Source organism: Schistocerca gregaria, chromosome 3 (assembly GCF_023897955.1).
Source record: "Schistocerca gregaria isolate iqSchGreg1 chromosome 3, iqSchGreg1.2, whole genome shotgun sequence".
In the NCBI taxonomy this organism is placed as follows: Eukaryota; Metazoa; Arthropoda; class Insecta; order Orthoptera; family Acrididae; genus Schistocerca; species Schistocerca gregaria.
Genome location: NC_064922.1, coordinates 882632353 through 882654860, shown reverse-complemented (window position 1 = coordinate 882654860; position 22508 = coordinate 882632353). Strand labels below are relative to the sequence as shown.

General features: G+C 36.8%; 1 protein-coding gene across 1 annotated transcript in view; it reads right to left on the bottom strand.

Annotated features, from left to right (window-relative positions):
• Positions 1-2332: 2332 nt before the first annotated feature.
• Positions 2333-22508, bottom strand: part of LOC126355040 (beta-1,3-glucan-binding protein-like) — a 99103-nt gene continuing 78927 nt past the window's right edge. Inside the window, exons 5-9 of the mRNA XM_050005192.1 lie at positions 17736-17902; positions 17270-17515; positions 15037-15173; positions 6783-6884; positions 2333-3579 (exon numbers count right to left, since the gene is read on the bottom strand). Coding sequence (XP_049861149.1) covers positions 3478-3579; positions 6783-6884; positions 15037-15173; positions 17270-17515; positions 17736-17902 — 754 coding nt within the window. The 3' untranslated portion in view covers positions 2333-3477. The remainder of the gene's footprint in view (positions 3580-6782; positions 6885-15036; positions 15174-17269; positions 17516-17735; positions 17903-22508) is intronic.

The following is a 22508-nucleotide window of genomic DNA, read 5'->3' as shown; positions in this document are numbered from 1 at the left end:
CTTCTAATTAATGAAATGGTAATCTAGAAATCCAATAACAGAGACCTCACTCTTGAGAAACAGCTTAAAAGTTATTACCAAGTGATGTATTTTCATTTTTTATTTTTTTATGTCTTCCTATGTGATTAATAGTCCTTGTAATTACATTTCTAATTAATTCTCCAATTGTTTACATCTCAGTTTTCAAATTTCCAGAATCTGAAGCCTTATTTGTGCATTTTATGTATGTGATCAGGTAAAACATGAGCTCTGTACTACCATTGAATATTAGGTAACCAAATCCGAACTGTAATGAATTATGTAACCAAAATAATACAAAATACATTATTGTAATTAAAGTTCAGAATGATTTTTGTATAGAAAACTAAATATATTACTATAAAAGATTGTCATTCAATATTGTATTTTATACCTTATTTGGCTGTAATATCAGTTTCGTTACATTTTGTGTATTTTAACTGTAACACAAAAATTGTACAAAATAAATAATGGTTTATTTTGGAAGTTATTGCTAAAATTCTACATAAAGCGATGCAGTGATGTTGTGATAAGTCAGTTTTGAATTTACTTTTGGAAGTCAAAGGGATCAGTGAAGTATGTCCATGTTTTGTTTACATGACTAGTGTGCAGTTCCGATGACAATTTTAATAAATTTTGTGAAGCATGAAAATTTCACATTCATTCATCAATGGAACAGGCAGAAGAAACTGAAGTAACATTCACAAGAATCATTACAATGTACATAAGCATGTTTACTCCTACTATGCTTCAAAACCATGTATACACTACTGCAAACTATGTTATTTTTTGATTGGTCTTAGTTTTGTGAACTTCATAATGTACCACTTTGTAACATGCTATTGTAATACTACCAGGACCAGAATTTAGTTAAAACTCAGAAACACAAAGCATTTTAAGTTGAGCATCAGGGCTCAAAATGCATCATGTACTGAAACAAAATCACAGTTGTGATTGCAGGTGGTTGTTCTTTATTTAATGGAAGTAACACAGTCGATTAGATATTGACAACTATGGATAAAATTAAGGTATAATACATTTTTTATATTAATATCAGTGTTCATTGTGTTTTTGTTGTAACTCTAAAACAGGCTAAAATTGTTCATTTAGACCTAAAAATGGCTATTCCAAAGAATGAAAGAGAGAAAATCCATTTGATGTAAGCCATAGAATCCATAAACCATAGAGTCTATAAAAATCAATTTGGTAATGCTTCAATCTGCAATGAATTTTGCCACACTCCCAAATAAGATCAATTTTGTGAAAACACAGCTATCATTTGTTTTCTACTTTAGAAGGGTTTTTTTTGTACCCATCTGCAACTCGATATCTCCTGTATATGGGAGTAGCTATCTATCTTTTCATAATATTCTCATTATTCCATGCTCGATTTTCTGTTGCTTATTTACGTTCAAACAGCTTAGGCACCAGCCCTTTCACTGTATACTGATTAAAAATACTGTACTTAAGCATCAAGCTGGATGACAATACTCTATTAGCCTTAGCAAACTTCTAAAATGGCAGAACATATTGTTCCCAACATAAAATGCTTCCCACTACACAGCCTTAACAAATTATATCTTTTCCTTCAAAAATTTGTTCTGGGAATTTTTTCAGCCAATTAATAGGTTACAGCAAAGATTTGTATTCTTCAGACCACCTTGGATCTCAATCCTGGAATAAAATGTATTAACTAGAAACACATTTGCCAACATACCTCAAGGGAGACTTGAAAAATATGTGCATTTTCATCTGAAAGATAGTGTTTCATTTTAAGGTCATCATTTCAAAGGTAAATTGAAGATTATCAGTACTACTGGTAGATAATGTGATTGGCCTGATTTTAAGTTGTCATTAACATTCTACAGAAGCATCTCCAAGAAATAAATGTAAATTGTTACATTTTCTGAGCTTTCTTCCTCATGCTATAATCTATAAAATGTGTTAGGTTAATAATTTCTTATTATACTTATGTGGTTTTCTTACACACATTGCAGAATACACTGCTGATATCAGTACAAACTAAGCACACTGTGAAGTAGCTACTTCTGTATTTCATCTCCACTTTTTCCTGTTCAAACATATTCTGCCACTGCTAAGACACAAAATTTACAAAACTCTCTTCAGGAAAAAATGAACCGTTTTCTTTATCAAAGTATGGTTTTAAATTCAGTACTTAATACGCATTAAATTGTAAGTAAACTTCCTTGGTTGTAGATTGTTTCTCCAATTGCACCGGATGTTCAGTCTCCAACTGAAAGAATTGTTTGGGTATTTTAACTTCATTGAACAATAATTAAAGCAACACCATGGGTTTACACATTCAGTAATAGGGCACATTTATTTTCCTCCAGCACATTGTCAGGTTGTTACCAACATGTGAAAATTATTCTTTTAAAATGTCTCCCATTAATTTTTGTAAGAAAAAGTCATTAACCAACCAAGTACATACCATAATATTTTGATGTTAAATCCAAGAATCACATTTAGTGGTAGTTCATAACAAATTTATTACTGTTGTCATTACTAAGTTTAACACTGGTCTACAACGCATATCAAGAGTTAAATAACTAGAGACAGTGAGCATGTTGATTCATTAGAAACATAGTTCACAAAAATTGAGACCACTGTAGTTTATCCACATCAACATGTCAAAGAAATCACACGAATCCCTGCATGGTTGCACTGTGCAGAATATTGAACCTATACTACTTAGATACACTTTACTCGTATGAGTATTACCCACAGGTTCATATACGTTTTGGGACAAGATATTTACTACACACTCAGATGTTGACCATAAGCTTACTGGGTGCATACAATTTCCTTTCCTGTTTTTTGTGTGGTGCAGGGGAGGTGTTGTGTTTATATACTGGCATATTGAATTTTTGAGTTTGGTAGTACATGTTTCAAAACTACAGGATGCAAATTTACTATGCAGATGACTTACTTTAACTACAGAGGTAGCTGATTAGAGAAGTAAATGAGTTCATAGGACTATCTGATTAGTATACTGTAAATCCATGCAATAAATTACAGGGTTCTATGTAAAATTTCAACATTTCAAATTTTGCTAATTCAAGCACATTATTGATTATGTCTTAATTCAGTAATTAAGACCAAATTATCACATTGGTAATAAAATTATGTGAATTATTGTATTAACTATATTTTGGTATTTTTAGGTACACACGAAACTTACTAATGGGTGTCAACAGATTCAGACAAAAATAGTTTTTTATGAGGAGTAGAATAGTAACAGGTGGATTAACTCCACTTTACCATGGCCAAATGTCAAAATATTCAGGCTAATGTTTTAATTCAAAAACCTAAATTCATTACCTACAATGTGGTAGATTTATTAAAAACTCTGTATAAAATTTGAAAAATGGCTGCTTCATTACAATTTTTTTTAAATATAAATAACTTCATTAATCATTTTAAAACATGGTGCTGGAACTACAATGCCCATACTTTCACATAATCCACTTCCAGTGAAGACTTCTGTGCATCCCATGTTGGATACCATTTGTCTAAGGCTCTGTAGAAGAAGAGCATGGACTGAAAAAGAAAAGAAATTTTCCATCAATCTTAAGTTTTAAGCAGAACAATGATTTTCCTATAAATTCATCAGTGAGTATTGTCCCCAGAAAGGCAGTTTGCTATCAGTCGCAGCTTACAGAATTCATAACTTTGCAATTAACATTTATTACACTCCAGATGTGACCTTATACCCAGATGGCTGTATCTACAAAACATTTAAGAACTTCCATGTGCTCTATTACTTATAGCTGCAAACTACCATTCAACATCTACATCATACTCCACAAGTGTGGAGAGTACTTTTTGCACCACTGAGCCCTCCAAACCTTTTCCACTCATGAACAGTGCACAATTGCTGGTAAGCCTCTGTACTGTCAAATTCTCTCCTCATGGTCATTACATAAAACGTATGTGGGGGAAATAATGTTGTCTGTCTGTTCCTGGGAATTGCCCTTTCAAAATTTCAGTAGCAAATCTCTCCATGATGCACAATGCGTATCTTGTAATGCCGGCCAATGGAGTTTGTTGAGCATCTTCATAACATTCTCATGCCAACTAAATGATTCTGTGATGAAATGTGCTGCTCTTTGTTGGATCTTCTCTATCTCTTATCAGTCCTATTTCATAGGGATCCCAGATAGATGAATACTCAAGAATCACTTGAAAAAGCACCTTGTCACTTCCTTCATGGACAAGTTACATTCTCTTAAGATGCTGCTTGTGAGTCGTAATACGGCATCTGCTTTTCCTAGTATTTGTTCTTTGCAGTCATTCCACTTAAGGTCACTGGATAGCTACTCCTAGATACTTTACAGCAGATACTGATTCCAGAGGTTTGTCATCAATGGTTTAGCTATACACTAATGGGTTTCTTTTTCTATGTATGCACAATGTATTACATTTATTTATGTTCAGGGCCAACTGCCAGAGCCTGCACCATTCATCAGTTTTCTGGAGGTCATTCTGCAAATCATTATCATCTTCTGGCTTTGCTACTTTGTTATATACAACCACATTATCTGCAAACAGCCTTAGAGAGCATCCAACACTTCCTACTAGATCATTTATTATACACTGTAAACAGTAACAATGCTATCACACTTCCTTGGTGTACTCCAGAAATTACTTTGCACCTGTTGATTTTGTTCCATTAAGAATAACATGTTGAGCTCTGTCTGTAAACAAGGCTTGCATCCAGTTGCAGATCTGCTCTGATACTTGATAAGCTCATTTTCTTCATTAAACATCGGTTCAGGATGGTGTTGAATGCCTTCCTGAAGTCAGAGAAAACAGCATCAACCTGAGTGCTATTGTCTACAGTGCTGTGGACCTCATGGAGGAACAGAGAAAACCAAGGATCTCTGTCTGGAATCCACATTTATTTTTTAAGTAGATTTTCCTTCTGCAAGAAGGTCAATTCTTGAGCATAAAAAACGTTCCACAATTGTATAACACACTGAAATCAGCAATATACATCTATATTGTGTGCATCTGTACTACAACCTTTCTTAAAAATGGGAATGATCTGCGATTTCTTCCGGTTGCTAGATACCCTTCGTTGCTCAAGCAATCTATGATAAATTACTGCCAGCAGGGGACCAAGTTCTTTCGTATAATCTTTGAAGAATTTTATAGGTATCTCATCTGGTACTGATGCCTTTTCTCTACTTAGCAATTTTAGTTTTTCTGTTGTGGGATCAGTTCTCAATATCTGCAATGCCAGCGTTCATATGATGATTGAAAGGAGGGACCGTGTTACGATCTTGCACAGTGAAGCAATTTTGTAAGACCAAATTCAGTATTTCAGCCTTTTCTCTGTTATCTTCTGTTTCGGTGCTATTATGGTCACTGAGTGACTGACTAGATGATTTTGACCCACTTACCTATTTTTACGTATAACTAAAACCTCTTGGGGTTTTTACTCAGATCTCTTGACAAAGTTTTCCTTTCAAAGTCATTGAATGATTCTTTCATTGCTCTCCTTACACTCATTTTTGCTTCATTCAGCTTTGTTTGTCAGCCAGGTTTATATTCGTCTCAGAGCAAAGAAGTTCTCTTTGTTTACATAGCAATTTTCTAACACTGCTATTAAACCATGGTGGTCCTTTCCCATCCCTTTAAGACCTTACTTTGGACATTCTTGTCTAGGGCATATTGCACAATTCCTTTGAATTTTTTCCATTTGTTTTCCACATCTGCATTATTATCACCAAATATTTGATGCTGACTGCTCAGGTACTCTGAAATTTGTGTCCCATCATTCCTGCTAAGCAAAAGTATCTTCCTACCTTTCGTAACACTGTCAGACCATTGTCATAGATGCTATAACAGCCTTATGTTCACTAACTCCTTCCTCTAAGTTAAATGATTTGACAAGTTCAGGTCTGTCTGTTGCCAGGATGTCTAATACCTTACCATACCATTCTGTTCTGCTCTTCCTTAATTCAGATTTATGTCTTTAAATTTAGATCTAGACACTGTAAATCACAAGTGTAAGGAAGAAGTTAATTACTTGATGTTGTATAAACCTTTTGGTCCATCTCAACCTATGGAGTTTTGAAATAAACACAAGTTGAAATTATGTGCACTAACTCCACATTGTATGAGGATGAAAATTCATAATACATTAATAGACAAGAAAATACTTTCTTGGACTTTCCCAGCAATTTTGTGACATCTTGTTTAATCAAGTATACTGCCAGTTGTTTACGTTTATCTAACACAATATTTTGACATCGTACCAGTCACAAGAAGCACCCAATGAAGACACTGAGGAATGACATTGAAATATTGTCTTAGATCAATGCAGACCATGTGCAGTACACCTGGTTTAATGATATGTCAAGAACATACTTAACATGAAACTAGATACTTTTCAAAGTAAGGCCTCAACAGGTTCTGTGAGAGACATGCTATAATTCTGCACACGAATTCATTGAGAATGAAATCATCATCATCATCATCATCATCATCATCATCATCATCATCATCATCATCATCATCATCATCAAAATAGCTTTTCGAATTCAGCATTTAGCCATATAACCAAGATTTTGTTTTTATCTAGGTTACACATTCAACTTCGTAAGGACATGCAAGATGACATCTGTACGAGATTATAATATCCAAATATTTCATTGTTGTGTTCAAGGTATTCAGGAATGCAGCAGCAGTAACAACACAAATTTAGGTATCAAATATAATCAAAATTAATATTTTACCTTTGTTTCCCTATTTTTCCAGGGTTTCGGATTTTGGCGTGACATACATCCATCAGGAAATTCTTGATATCCACCTACCCCAACACCCAAACTAATGTAGAACTGTAACAAAAACACAAAGGTTTCATACAGCAGAACACGAACTGTTATATGCTTTTTGAAGGTAGTGAATTTAAATTAAGTGTTAAAAGCAGGTGAAAACGTGTTAAAAGCAGGTGAAAATGTTAAAAGCAGGTGAAAATGTTAAAAGCAGGTGAAAATGTTAAAAGCAGGTGAAAATGTTAAAAGCAGGTGAAAACGTGTCAAAAGCACAAAAAACCATTAGAAATCTGTCACTTGCAAACTGTTTATATGAAAAGAAATAGAGCTTTTGAAACCTGAAGCTGTTCCATAAAGATTAAGATTTTGTAGCTAACAACAACTTATGTGGTGGCTGATGTTCCTGGATGAATTTTGTAATTTTCGAAACTGTAGCAAAAAATGCAAACAGTGTAAGTTTCTACGCAGTGTCTAACTAATAAGAAATTCTGTAGTTCTGACACAAATTTTGATAATCTATCAGAAATTGCATCTATTTTGAATTATCACTGTAGTAATGTTAATAACATAGCTAATTTATATGAAATGTAGGAGCCAATTGAGAATATTGTAGTTTTGAACTGGTATTTGTTTTACGAGAAATCTGTGAGAGCAGTACTATGACAGTTTGTGTTCAAAGGTCATGAAGTCTCAATGTGAAAGTAAATTTAAAGAGAAGATTAGCACTACAATACAAAAGTAGTGTAGGTACCACAATTTGTGACAAATGAAGGACACCACCTGATTACTGTTAATAATTAAGCATCATATGAAGCATGCAAATTTTTTTCCACTAGCAAATTTTCTTTTTTTACTAATTTCGCAATATGAACTTCTAATTCTGTTACGTTTTGGGTAATGTTAGTATGTATGTTACAAAGTGCACTATAATCTTTATGCTAAGTGCTTTCTGACGATAATCTTTTTTATGCTTCAGTAAATTATGACATTTTATGATTTGGTTAGGACATATCACAAGCTTTCAGATATTTTATGTTTTCTGTTTTTGTTTACAATGGAAACAAGTTAAGCTGCCATATTGTATGACATTCAAATTCAGCTATGTAGTTGACAGTATGTAAAAGTAGTTATCTTGGGGTGATTTGCAAAATTATAATCGTAGGAAAGATTATGGGTATGCAAAGTGAGTAGTTTGGATTCTACTCAAATATTATTGTAATGTAGTTAGTAATTAATGGAATAAATCTAAAGTTATTAAAGAGGAATGCTAGAGGCAGAGATCTACTCATATCTCTCATGTTTAATATCTATTTTCAGTTACTGTATCCTACTTGCACTGTGAAATATTTGTCAACCATAGGTAAACTCTGTAGTTTTAAGGCTGAAGTAAAGGCATGTTTAATTGATCATTGCTTTTACAGTCTGACAGAATATATAAAAGCCAAACAAAAATAAAGATGCATTATAAATATTCTACTTTGTATGTTGCCTGTAATGTTTGTTATATGTATGAAGCTAAATTACTTCAATATCTAGTCCTTAGGATTGCTATACAAACTGTATTCTATCTTATAAATACCTAACCATGTCCAATATCCTTTTATATATTCTCTATATATAGGATTTGAAGGACTAAATACATAAAAATAAAACCACTAGGTTTTTCCTTCTCTCCCTGACCTAGATTTCTGGGCAACTTTTCCCTAACTTTCCCCATTTCCTGAATCTTTCTAGTTATTTTCCTACAGCTCTCTTACTTTCTTTTCAGCCCTTCTCACATAAGGCACCCCTGCCAACAAAAGCTTGCATCTTTCTGTAACTTTGTATGTGTAGTTAGTGAGTTTTAATTTTTTATTTATTATTCTTACTACTACTACTACTACTACTACTACTACTACTACTACTACTAACATATGGGCCCAATAGTACCACACAAGGTACAATCAATTAATGTTGCTTTTGATGGTTGGCCTGCCTTTGTGTCCAAATTTGTTTCATCCTTTCAGAATGGAGTCAGTCTCATCAGACCATGGTGTTCCAGTCCATTTTCTAATTTCCCTCTGACCAACCTTCCAATCAAATATCTTTTGTCTGAATGTTTTTCTACTTGTAATGTCTGCCTGAATTATACCACCTACTTTACAATCCTCCTTAATTGCAGCAATCCATTGAATTGGCTCTGTTTTGATGATCTGCTTTTGTGTTTTGTCAACATAGTGAGTGTCTTCTTTCAAAGTGCCCATTAAATTTAAGTCTGTTTTTCATGGCACCATACATATATCTATTCTTATATTTTTTTATTACTTCTCAGACTAAGTTCCTCCATCAGTTAGTTTGGGGCCTAATATTTTCCTAGTAATCTCTCTTTTGAACTTCTTCAACATCCCTCTTTCTATTTAAAATTAAAGTTTATGCTCCTTAATGACACTCAGGTTTGATTACAATGTTGCAATGCCTAATTTTACTGAATTTAAATAGTGAGTTTTTATTGTAAAATATTTTGTGTAACTGAATGCAGTTGCCAGTTTTTGACAGTGAACTTTGATTGCAGCTTTCATCAGACTGTGTTCTTGTACGATTTACCCCAAGTACTTAAACTGATAAATCCTTTTTATTTTTTCAGTCTTCATGCTCAAACTTTGGTGCTTGTTTGTCGCATGTCACATATTCCATTTTTTCCAAATGGCATTTGTAGTCCTACATTTCCCACAACTGCTTTTGAGAATTTCAATTTGTTTTTGAGCTGTGATAATATCCCTAGTTAATATTTCCATATCACTTGCAAAGGTGAGGTAGTCTACTCTAATATTACTTCTATGTAACTTGATTGAGTAATCTATATTTTGACAACTTTTGATCTCACTATTTTGTAATTCTCTTTTCCAAAACACAGTTAAACGGTAATTGGGAGAGTCCATCTCCCCATCTAATACCAGTTTTTATATTAAATGGTTCAGAAATTTCTTCCACAAATTTCACTTTAAAGCTGGTGTCACTATTTGTTTCATCAATGTTACAGTTTTATTATCTAGCTTTCGTTCTTTTAAAATTTGGGAAACAGGCCTTTTTTTAAAATTCACAAATATGCATACAATATTGTTACCAGAAATACTGTATTAAACTAAGAATTTGTTCTGCACAGGATCTGTTTGGTCTAAGGCCTGCTTGGTATTTACCAATTTTAGGTTCTAACTGTTCTTGGGCTTGATCAAGTAAACACTGCAAGAGAATTTTTTGACTGGGAAGAGATTCCTCAGCAATTATTGACATCAGTTCTATTCCTTTTTTAAGCAATGGGTGAATTAGGGCAGTTTTCCAGTCCTCAGCTATCTTCTCAGTTTGCCAGGTATGTCCTATAAGTTGAGTGAACACACTTGTTGTGTTAGAGCCAGCTGATTTTAGTAGTTCTGCAACTATACCATCTTCTCTGGATGCTTTTTTGTTTTCAGGTCTCTTAATTTGTTTAGTTATTTCACTTTTGTCAGTTTCTTTATAGTTAGAGTTTGTGTTGTTAGTCTGCTGTGGTTTGAATTTATTCGCAGGTTTTGGATGGTTTAATAGTTTATCAAAGTAATTAACAAGTACTTTACAATTTTCCTGGTTGTTAAGTGTCAAACAGCCATTTTCGTTTATGAAGCAAAGACTGAGGTTGGTAACTGGTAAGTTTTGATTTGAATGATTTATAGAAGTTTCTTGTATTGTTCTTTCAGAAGTCTATTTCTGAAAATTGGGAATCTGTAGTTTCTTTTAGTCTGACAGATTAATTTAGATATTTTTTCTTTATAGTTAGAAAGGTGTTTTATGTATTTTCAGTTTTGTTACTGTTCTTATCTTTGAATGCCCAATGCCTACACTCAACTGCTATTTTACAGTCTGCATTCCACCAAGGGTGTTTTTGTTTCTCACGAAGTGTCATTAAATTTTGTGCTGTTTTGATTAACTCCACTTTTTTACTCAGTCAATTGTTGGACTGTTTTTGTCAACTTCAATTGTTAGAGTTGCAGTTATTTTAGCAGTGCCAAATTTTGGAATAACTTTTGTGTCGGAATAACTTTTGTTTTGAAGAGTTTTTGAGGTTTAAGTTTTACTTTTATTTGCATTAAATAATGGTCAAAAATCAATCCTTACTTCAACATTTAAAAATTCCTATTAGTCAGGGTATGAAATTTCTACACAATTGGTTTGAAATTCCCAATAAATGTATTGGGTGCCAACCAAGTTTTTTGTTTAGAAGAGTTTTTAAACATGTTTACATGATTTTAAGGTTAAAATTATTGCACATTTCATCAAGACTTTGGCCATTTTGGTTTTTTAATTTATGTGCAGAAAATCCATCCACTGTTTTCTTATAGTTTGTCTTTACTTCATTACACATTAAAATCAACCATTAAAAGTTTAACATTGTGTGAGGGAATTTTTGAGATGATGATTTCTAATGTTTCCCAAGCTTTGTTAACTTCAGGTTTGTTATGGTTATCCTCACTGACCGGCATTTGGGCATTAAAGTGCATTTTTTATTTGTGCATCTAGGAGTAACTGTCATTAGTCTAATTTTTAATGGATTTTATGTTCATTATTGAATTTAAAATATTTTTGGATGCTACATAAGCAACTTCCAGATGTGATGCATTATTAAGTATACTTTTAGAAAGGTAACTGTCTAAATCCATGGTGTTATTGTCTGCCATTTATGCTTCTTGAGCAGTCAGAATTTCAGTTTTCTGTTCTTTTAATGTATCTCCCAATTTATGAAATTTACTTCGTTTCAAAAGTGTTTGTATGTTAAGTGTTGCAAAAGTGTGTGTGTTTTGGTTTTAAGTTGGCTAGAGGACTCCAACTTCCTCTATTTAATCACATTGCATTTTAAACTGGCTGCTCCAGAATCTGAAAGACCAGTTGCACCAGTAATACTGCTGGTGGACTGACACCTGGGACAATGTTGTGATTATCAGGTGGGGTTGAGTAGACTCATTGAATGAACTGGGTTTTATGAAAGACTTCTGGATGCCTTCAGCTGCCATTCTCTCTATTTCAGGTATGATTGTACAATTTCAGCCTTAGGGCATTTTCAAATGTCTAAAACAGAAGTATAATACATTGGATACATTAGTGATACTTGTGATTTTGATGTAGGAACAAGTCATATCTGTAGATATACTAGGTACATTTATTGATGACTAATAGTAAATTATGTCATGTACGTCATTGCTCCTATGACACAATGTTATGCTCATAAAATAAATCCAAGATGTTCAGGCTATTTTCACAGTATGTTACTTTTGAGCAGTTGCAAAGCTCATATGTAAGGCCCATATTTTAACTTAACACTAGGAAGATTATAATTACTTTACAGAAATTTGCTACTTAACTAGCATACACTTGTTCTCATTTATATTTAATTATTGTTCATCACTGGTGAAAATATAACTGTACATAATTTCTTTAAAATAACTAGTGATGAACAGGCAAGGAGGATTACTGGATGAAAGGGTATCTTTGAAAGGAAACACTATGCCATTCAGAGAAACTGGTTGAGGAAAGCATCTAGATGACACACTGTGAAGCAGCCATTGAATTGCAGAAATGACAACATAGCTCATTATGTGATATGGCAGAATTGTACTCTAAAGTATCCCTGTCTCCAACATGATAGGGTAATCATGTAATGGGATTGGAGTAGGAAAGTGCTGGGTAGGTGTTTTAGACTGGTATTGCACCTGGATGTTCTGCAGGGATATGACCTATGTGGTAAGAGGTTTGGAGTAGGTATGGTGTAAATGTGAGCAAGTATAGATTGGATGGCTAGTGGAATACCAGTTCGAGAGGATGGGAAGGACTGTGGATAAAATTTCTTATTTCTGGACCTGGTGAAGGATACTCTTTAGTTGTTCTAGTCCAGAAGAATGACATGATGAGTGGCTGTTCCCTTGCAGCTGGTTCATTTTTATTTGTTTGTACATACATGTCTGCAGTCCTGGTACACACTGAATCCTCACACCACAGTACCATAAAATGCGTGAGAAGAGCCAAAACAAAATTGCCCAGCCAATGGATGAAAGAGTATCATGGTGATTTGTTTTCAGCAGCAGAATAAAGGTTGCAGCTGTGTCAGATCAGGTCAATTCAGATGTTATTTACATTGGTCTGATGAGTTTGCAATGTTTCCAATACTGCTGAAAGTTAATTTTATAATTCTACACCAATGAATCAGTCTACTGTGCCAGTGTTTTGGTTCCTCTTGTGGTGTGCTACAATCCTATGACAGATCAAAATAACAGCTGTAAGATTAGAAGTAATGTATAATACACACTGAGGAAAAATTTGACTGAGTGGTGCCAACTCAGAAACAGTTGTTTTATTTTGTATCACATTTTGTTCGGTCATTTGGCCCATTATGTCTGCTGGAAGGTGATTATAAATTTTTATTCCACATATTTAACACACACTGTTTCTAGTGTCAAGAGGGTGATTTAAAGTATTGAAAGTACTACTAATATGCCATTCACCTCATGGATAATTTCTGTAATATACACATTTTATGCAATTCGAAAGTATATCCTCGAAAGATCACACCATTGCTTATAAAAGATTCAAGTAGTGCATGGTAGACAAGCTTCATTGTTGTTGTTGTTGTTTCTTTTTTATCTTAACAGAAGAGAGATTTTGCTAATTTTTTTTGGTAATATTTCTGTACGTAATTTCAGTTTAGAGTATTACTTTACTGCTTCCAAGGGGGTAGCAGAGCCTTAAAATTATTTATGGAGTATTACTTGGTAATCTATGAGTGTGTAATTTGTGGATATCTATTCTGTGGCTTTTTACGCTGGAAACTATAGGAAGGTCACACGAAGTGCTTGATAAAATGCTCACTGGAAAAGCTTTGTAACATCATGAAACATTTTCTCACAAGTGTGCAACTTTCCACGATGTGCATGGAGAAAGAGCAAAAATTATTTTAAGGTCAATATCAGTACTTTAAATCAGTGCAAGGAGAGAAACAATACATCTGTCCTAAGAAATGGTTCCTTTTGAGCAAAAATTTGTTCAATTTTGCAAAATTAATTACAGTATTCCCTCAAACGTCAAGCAATCATTTCTGGAGCACATTTAACTGATTCAGTAATTGATGCACTGCACTTATAATTTTCAAGGAGGTTCCAAGACTTTTCTTCTATAAAGAAATATTTGTCAGTCTCTCCTTCAGCTGACTGTACCAAATTATTTCCTGTCTCAACTGACTGATCTACACTGTATAGCTTCCAGCTCAAGAACCTGTCTTCTCAATTCCAGAACAAATGGCTTTTATATTGTTTTAACTCTAGAGAAAAATCTTTGGCTTTACAGATGAGCTGCTGAAAGTAATTTCTATGTTTGGTTCAATGCATGCATGCAAACTGTCCCCCTCACACCACCTATGACATGTCCAAGTATTGCCAATATTCTGGTTTAATAGCTTTAGCTTATTTAAATGTATATTTTTGTCGGTAAGACAAACCTTCATCCCAAATACCTTATATATTGTAAAATAAAAGGTGTTTAAACTTACAATTCTAGTATCTCTGCATATAATGTGTTTTGTTTGATAAATAAGCTGTATATCATTGCTTATCATGTCATTAAATAATGAAATTATTTAGTTCATAGAAAAGTTTATTGCATTCATGGAAGGATGAATCTCTGAAAATCAATCCCAGCTAAAAAGTTAGTAGCAATGTTTGCCTTCTAGAAATAGTTCCTATGTGTTACTGACGCTTCTGCTAGTCCCCACTTTCTGTACCCTTCGGCACACACACAGTCATCTCACTGTGTCACCCTGAACAGCTCAGTGGTGGGAGAAGTTAAGGACTGGCTGGAAACTGCTGTACACCAGATGCATGAAAGTGCAAATTTTGTCAGGTGTAGGCAGGTTTACATTCACTTGTACATTTACAGGGCCTTTTTTACATTTTAATTTATAACAACCATGAATAGTAATGATAAAATAACTGTGTGGCACAACAGCCTGGTGCAAAGGTTTCAGTTTGACACCACTGCAGCCACTTGCATGTGCCCAACATACCCAGAAATCCTACTGGGGAAGGAGACTACAGTGTAACATGGAATCTAAATGATGCATTGTTACTGTAAAATTTAATAGTAAAAAATACTGACAAGATTATTCACATCAATGATACTCCACTGCATGTGCCCAAAAATTAATAATAAGAAATCATACCTCTCTGTCAAATGGTGCAAGTTTCGATTTCCAAGGAACTGTTGGTGATGAAGCAAATTCTTGTAAACCACCAAAACCACCTATTGGTGGACTAACTTTTCCAATTTCAGTACCATCAACAACAAACACCAGCTGGTCTGAAAATTCAAATAGCTGCATGATTTTTTTGCAAAATTTTTATATTTACAGGGACATTTTTACAACATTTTAATTTGTAATAATATTATCCAAAAAATTTAGGACTTCATAAATCACCATTTCTCTCATTATAGTAAGCTTCAACATAATTAGTTTCAAAATTGTACAGTGGAAACTATCAAACAAGCTGCATGTCAGGAGAACTGCTATAAAATTGAGAAACTTATATAGAAAAATTCACTACTTGCTTTCATGGTGCTTTTTGAGTACAATTACTAATTCAGCATTTTTGACAACTACACTGTTATGTCACTTGATGGACAAAAGTGACATGTCTAGGTATAGTTCTTTTTGAGTTTTCTATCACATGTAGTAAAGGAAAATATCCTGTAAGTATGAGGTTTTAAAAGTAGTGAGGCTGCCACTGAATTTCACGATATGTCAACATTTAAAGTTTCACTCTTCTTGTGGCACATGCAGAAACCTCTTGTTAAGTTATCTTTTGCAAGACCGCCCATTGTAAAATTACGATTAACTCTTTACCATTGTAAACTACTTATGAAGTGAGCTTTAGAGTATTTAACAGCATCAACTTGTGATCATCAGAATCATTATGAATTTATGTCTACAAAGTGATTCTGACAAATACTAGTTTTATCATGAGATGGGCAGAGGAGGAGGAGGAGGAACAGACCAGTGGGTATGCTGGCACAAAGGGTGAGAGAATATGAATTGGGAGGACATGTGGGGCATAGGTGGCAGAAACTATTGGGTTGAGAATGTGGGAACAGTAAGTAACACCTTCTCCCCATCCACTTCACATGGTCCTCCTCAACCAATCATGCCACCTTCCTGGAAATTTACCACCTCTTCTCTTATGGCTCCATCCACACCTCTGTCCACATTAAACCAACTAACCACCAACAGTGCTTGCACTTTGACAGCTGCCATCCATTCCACACCAAAAAATCCCTCCCATACAGCTTGGTGACCTGGGGATGGTGCATCTGTAATAACAAAGTCCCTTGCAAAGTATTCTTAATACCACACACAGATCTTCACAAGGTGACACTACCCCTCAGACCTAGTCTGTGAACAGATTTCCCTGTGGAAGACGTAGGTGCAATACATACCCAATCCCAGTACTTCCTATTCCAGTTGATCACAGACTCGTCCTACCCTATCAAAGGCTGGGCCACCTGTGAAAGCAGCCATGCCATATACTAGCTCCGCTGCAATCACTGCATAGCTTTTTTTTTATTTTGGTGTGATTTCCAACCAGCTGTCCACTAAGATGAACAGCCACCACCAAACTGTGGCCAAGAGCAAAGTGGACCTCCTGATACACAACATGCAGGTGAACATAAAATTCTTTATTTTTTCACTGCCTAGGTCATATGGATCCTTCTCTTTACCATCAATGTTTCTGAATTGTGCAGATGGGAGTTATCCTTACAACACATTCTCTATGCCTGAAATTATCTCAGCCTAACCTACAATAACTTGCTGCTCCCACACACTCCAACCAACAGTTTTCACCCCAACTGTCCCACACTACCTCACAATTCGCATACACTCATCCTCTCTCCCAGCATAACCATTGGCCTTTTTCCCTTCTCCGACACTCTCCCTCTCCATTCTCCTTTTCCACTCCCTGTTTCACTGCACCCCACTTTCCTTCCCCTTCAACCTCTCAACACTGCCTGTCAGCTTGTTATGCCACAATCTAGCCCATGCATGCTCTGCCACACAACACACTCACTCCATCCACAGCATGCTGTCCTCCTCCACGCTGCTGCTTTGTTCCAAGTGACCATTTCATTCTGGAGCAAGCAGTCGTGTGAATGACGTGTGCTTGCTTGTGTGAATAAGTGCATTTTATTTTCTGAAGAAGGCTGTGGCTAAAAGCTGAGGGCATAACTGTCTTCGCTGTGCCTGTCTACAACTCAATATGTCATCTTTACATGGTGTAGCAATCCCTCCTTTTCATAATGTTAATACAATCTGTAGCTAGCTCAAAAGGGAAAGTACCTGAAATATTCATGTACCATTCATGGTATATTTTGTAATAAATTTAAATAACAATTTACTGTACCTGGAGTCCATATAACTTTGTAAACATGGAAGTCAGATGCAAAAGGGGCTCCACTACTCCTGGAGTACATCTCATTGCGAATTTTTCTATTCAGCCCAAGTCTGCAACCTGCTTCAATTAAGTGGTTGCCAAGTTGAGCACCATCCTTTGTTAAATCTTCATTTCCTCGTGCCATCCCAATTGTTATCTGACCTGACTCATAGTTGCGACGTCCATAAAAATTTTCCTTTGGTTCAAGCCAAATCTCTGTAAATGGTTGAAAATGTTTATTGGGAGCTTTATGTCAAGAAAGTCATTAAGAAGAATTTTATTTTTGCAATTTAAAATATGTGCAAAACCAAACTGTCTCATCTGTGTGTTCCCTTACAGACATAAACTGATGCCAGATGTAATGCTTCCTGACTCATTACAACTAATGTTCATTATTTTGGATCATTTAGTCAAAACCAACTTTGGATTCGCTTACCAGGGAAAATCCAGTCACCCATTGGTAATTTAGCACGGACTTCTATGACACCATATGCAAATGAGAATGAGAGCTTTGTGGTTAGTTTGGCTGATTTTACTGGAGGCAGTATTGACCAGGCATCAGCAACTTTCTTGCACTCTGGTCCATCTGGAATGCTAGTACAACTGAAAAAATGATGGTAAAATTTAGTTTCCGAATATTATTGAGGTTAACTTTGCACACACAGCCACAAACAAGTTGATTTGAAAGAGACATTATCTGTATCTGATCGAAACTGAACACATTGCCTTCATTGATGCTATGCAGTGATTCAAAAGGCACAGGACTGTTACACCTTTGTGGAAAGGAGGTGCAAAGTCCAGAATCTAAATAAAAATTACTTCTTATAGTACAGTATCCCAGAATTTTGTCTGGGGGTGACACACAGAAATTGTCTACCAATGGATCAAGATGAACCTAGCTTTATAACTATAAAATTTCATCACTTTTCTATGGTTTGCATGAAGAAAACGTTTCTTTAAACTGTGATACAAACATGTTTTACTACCCATGTATCTGAATGTGTGTGTCTTTAGATTCAAAGAATGTGGTTTATTGAATAAATAAGCCCTACATAAAAATATTTTTTTTTAAATGTTGAAGTAATTTCTTGGCTACCGGCTCTGTTATACTCCATTTCCTACTTCAGTCCCTTCCATCACAGTTCTCATTCACTGTTTTTGTTTTATATGGTACTTAACATCCATTTCTGATTTCTACGATTTCCTCAATTCCAATGTCTTATTCCTCCGCAACTCACATTTTAAAATTTTATTTCATTATCTGCTATGATTTCCCACTTCTGGGAACAAATATCTGCACTTTCCAGAAAGGGACTATTTCATATGAAGAGTCCAGGAGAAAAAGTACAAAATTTTGGTTTTTTCATAACTTAGTAGACCAACCACTGAAGTTTTAATTGGTTTTACAGAACTGGTCAAAAACCTGACGAGTCAAGAGAGTTCCTGATATCTAGTAAGCATGTGCAGGCAAAGAAAATTACAAGTCCACGCAAAACAAGGGAATATCCTGACAAGTTCAGAGAATGCAATAATAAAATTTTATGACTTAATGATTCCCAGCTTGTGCAGGTCTGTTTTCACTGATGTTATCGTTGTTTATCATTGGGGGGGGGGGGGGGGGGGGGCGGGCGCCACGGACGGGGGGCGGGCGCCACGGACGGGGGGGGGGGGGGGGGGGGGTTGGGGCACGGAGAACAGATACATCCTATTCTACATAGTATACACAAGGCGCGTGTGCGCCCGTGCTATGGCCATTTTGCAGAAGCTTGGCATATCATTGGAGGGAGTGATTCGCAAGTAATGATGAAACCAAGGCAGCAATGCAATGGTTGTTCCATAGTCAGCCAAAAAATTCTACTGCTGGGGCATCTCAAATTTTGTGCTTTGATGAGAAGTGTGACTTGATGTGTGATGGACTATGTTAAAAAATAGTGTATACTATGTAGAATAGGATGTATCTGTCATGTACATCACTCTGGCTAGTAAAAATTAGGGGCTAAGTCTTCCCTACTTTCCTTTTTAGATGGCTGTGTCCTGTTCTTTTCTCCAAGAATTTGGCATGGTTTGTTGCTTGAGGGGGTCTACTACAGATTATAGTTAGAAGAGGGGCTGCTACAGCTGCCAATTCAGTATAGAATTTCAATGTTTCCATTAGAGCCTGAAGCTTCGTTCAGTTGTAACTGTTTCAGCTGTTTGTCAACACCACTGACTAATACTTGTTTAATTCATCTTTTCAGTGGTATGAGGATTAAATTGTGGCAATCCTCTTATTTTAATTTTGTAAAGCAACATTTGAAAACACTCGCACGCGCCTGCTCACGTGCGCATTGGCGTGCGTGTCCTTGCCTTCTTGCTATCGCGGATGACGTGACGGCATCGCGCACGGAACTGCTTATAGCAGATACAGTTGGGAAAAGTAGGATGGTGGTGGAAAACGCAGAGAGCACGTCGCTGCTCACGCATTGCATCACGGCATGCCTCATTCCACCGAGGAACTGGGGGCTGCCGGGGCATATTGGAGGTGTGAGGTATTGAACGTTCCACAGCTGTAAGAATAGCTTCTGTAATATGAGTGACATCGATGCTAGGAAAGTGACAGTCATCGTATGTCACTGGAGATGGAAAAAGTGTCCACTCGGCTTGGGCAAACTTCCAGCGTCTCGGGTGCATATATGTCAGTTGTGGCTGCAATCTAAGGACACAAGGAAAGTGGTTACTCGCTTGTGTATCAGCAAGAGCAAACCAATCAAAGTGCTGAGCTAGTGGAACAGTACCAACTGAAAGGTCCAAATGAGAGAAATTTTTTGTGGGGGTACACAAAAACGTAGGGTCCCCAGTGTTGTGGCAAACAAGTTCAGCTTGGTGGAAGACGTCTGGCAATAGTTAGCCACATGGATTAGAACGCGGAGATCCCCAAAGCGGGTAGTGGGCATTGAAGACTCCAACCAGCAAATAGTGGGGCGGAAGCTGACCAAGAAGATGAAGGAGATCAGCTCTTGCCATTGGTGTAGACGATGGAAAGTATACTGTACAAAGAGAGGAGGTGTATCTAGAAAGAGAAAGATGGACAGCAACATCTTGGAAGAAACTGTTTTAGGGAATTGGGTGATAATAGACATTATCATGGAGAAGAATCATAAGTCCATGTTTTGGAGTGCCATCAACAGAGGGGAGATCAATTCGGACTGACTGAAAATGGGGGAAAACAAAGCGGTCATGGGGATGCAGCTTTGTTTCCTGAAGACAGAAGATGACCTGCGAGTAGGATCGTAAGAGGATCGTCAATTCATCCCGATTGGCTCGAATGCCATGGATATTCCAATGGATAATGGACATAGGGTGGACAGAAAATTGAAGAATGTGACCAAGGTTGCCATCAACTCAATGACTGCTCAGAGCTTGGGACCAACAGCATAGAACGGCACTCAGCTGAAGGCAAAAGATCCTGATACATAGGTTGTTCAGGAGCAGCTCCTGCCACCAGTGATCGGCCGGTTGATCGGCCTCCAGCAGTGCGCCTCAGCGACACACAATATAGCTGAGGGCAGTTACCACCAGGTGGTGCTGTAGGCGAGACATGCCGTGACAGGAGGAGAGGAACTGGGTTTCTTATTAACCTTTTTGGAAACAGGACGTTGAGATGGAGGAGTAACAGGTGGTTGTGAAGTCAGGGTACGTAAAAAATCTTCATGAGTAGGCTGTTTTTTTTGGAAGTCCAGGTGTCTGATTTTGGGGTTCGTGATTTAGCAGAACCCGATGAAGGGTGAGCCATAGAGTGAGCAGAAGATAGTGGCGATCTTTGCGCTGGCTGATCTGATGACTGTGGCACTAAAAGTGAGATCACAAAACTTTGTGGCTGCCTCCTATGTAGGCTCAGGGGAGCAAAGGACAGTGCTGTTTTTATCTGCTTGAGGCACAGTGGTCCTTCGACTGGAGAATAACTTTCGAGCAGCAAACGTCGACATCTTTTCCTTCACTCCAATTTCCTGAACGAGCCGTTCGTCTTTGAAAATGGGGGCAATCTCTAGAGGAAGCACCGTGGTCACTCATACAGTTGATGCAACGAGGGGATGGAGGTGGACAAGCACCCTCATGGGCATCCTTGCCACATGTAATGCATTTAGCTGGATTGGAACATGACTGGCAGGTATGATTGAACCACTGACACCAATAGCAACGCGTAGGGTTTTGGATGTAAGGGCGAACAGAAATTCTCATAGCCCGCTTTTATGTGCAATGAGAGTTGAACTCTGTCAAATGTCAAAAAGACAGTACGGGTTAGAACCAAGTCCTTGTCAACCCTTTTCATGACTATGAACAGCTTTTACGCCCTTGTCAGAGAGGTAGTTTTGAATTTCCTTGTCGGACAATCTGTTGGAGTGTGTATAAACGAGCCCACATGATGAATTTAAAGTGCAGTGTGCTTCCACCCGGACAGGGAAGGTGTGTAGCAGTGAAGTGCACAGCAATTTTTGTGCCTGGAGGACACTGACTGTTTCTAAGAACAAGGTACCATTTCACAATTGGGAACAAGACTTTTCAGGACCTGCAATTGCGACGACACCTTTCTGAATAATGAAAGGGTTGACTGTGGAGAAGTCTCGACCTTCGTCTGACCGAGAAACAGCAAGGAACAGTGGCACTGATGGAAGAATTGTCCGTGGCTGAGACTCATTTAACTTTCGCTTGTAAGCAGACATAGTAGATGAGGAAACCATTGCGGAAGTATCCCCCATGATTACCAGCATCTAACACGCGATCTAGTGTCCTTATGGCGGCCTTCTCTGAGGGCACTCCCGCCTTAGGTGATTGTTCACACCTCAGGTCATACCTCCCAAGAAATGGACGGAGGGACCAATTAGCACTTTCAGAAGGAATCAGCTCGGGTAATCACCCCTCCCTGGGCCTGGCCGTTACCAGGGGGTACGTACGTGTCCTACCTATCTACCTGAGGTGGGGAATTAGATGTTACCCCATCACCGGCTATGTGTGGGAATGCATGGGTCGGCCTTCAGACACGCACAGGGAGGAAAGAGAAAGGGAAGAACAAAGGAAAAGGAAACAAAGGAAAGGAAAGGAAAGGAAAGGAAAGGAAAGGAAAGGAAAGGAAAGGAAAGGAAAGGAAAGGAAAGGAAAGGAAAGGAAAGGAAAGGAAAGGAAAGGAAAGGAAAGGAAAGGAAAGGAAAGGAAAGAACACGCGATCTAGTGT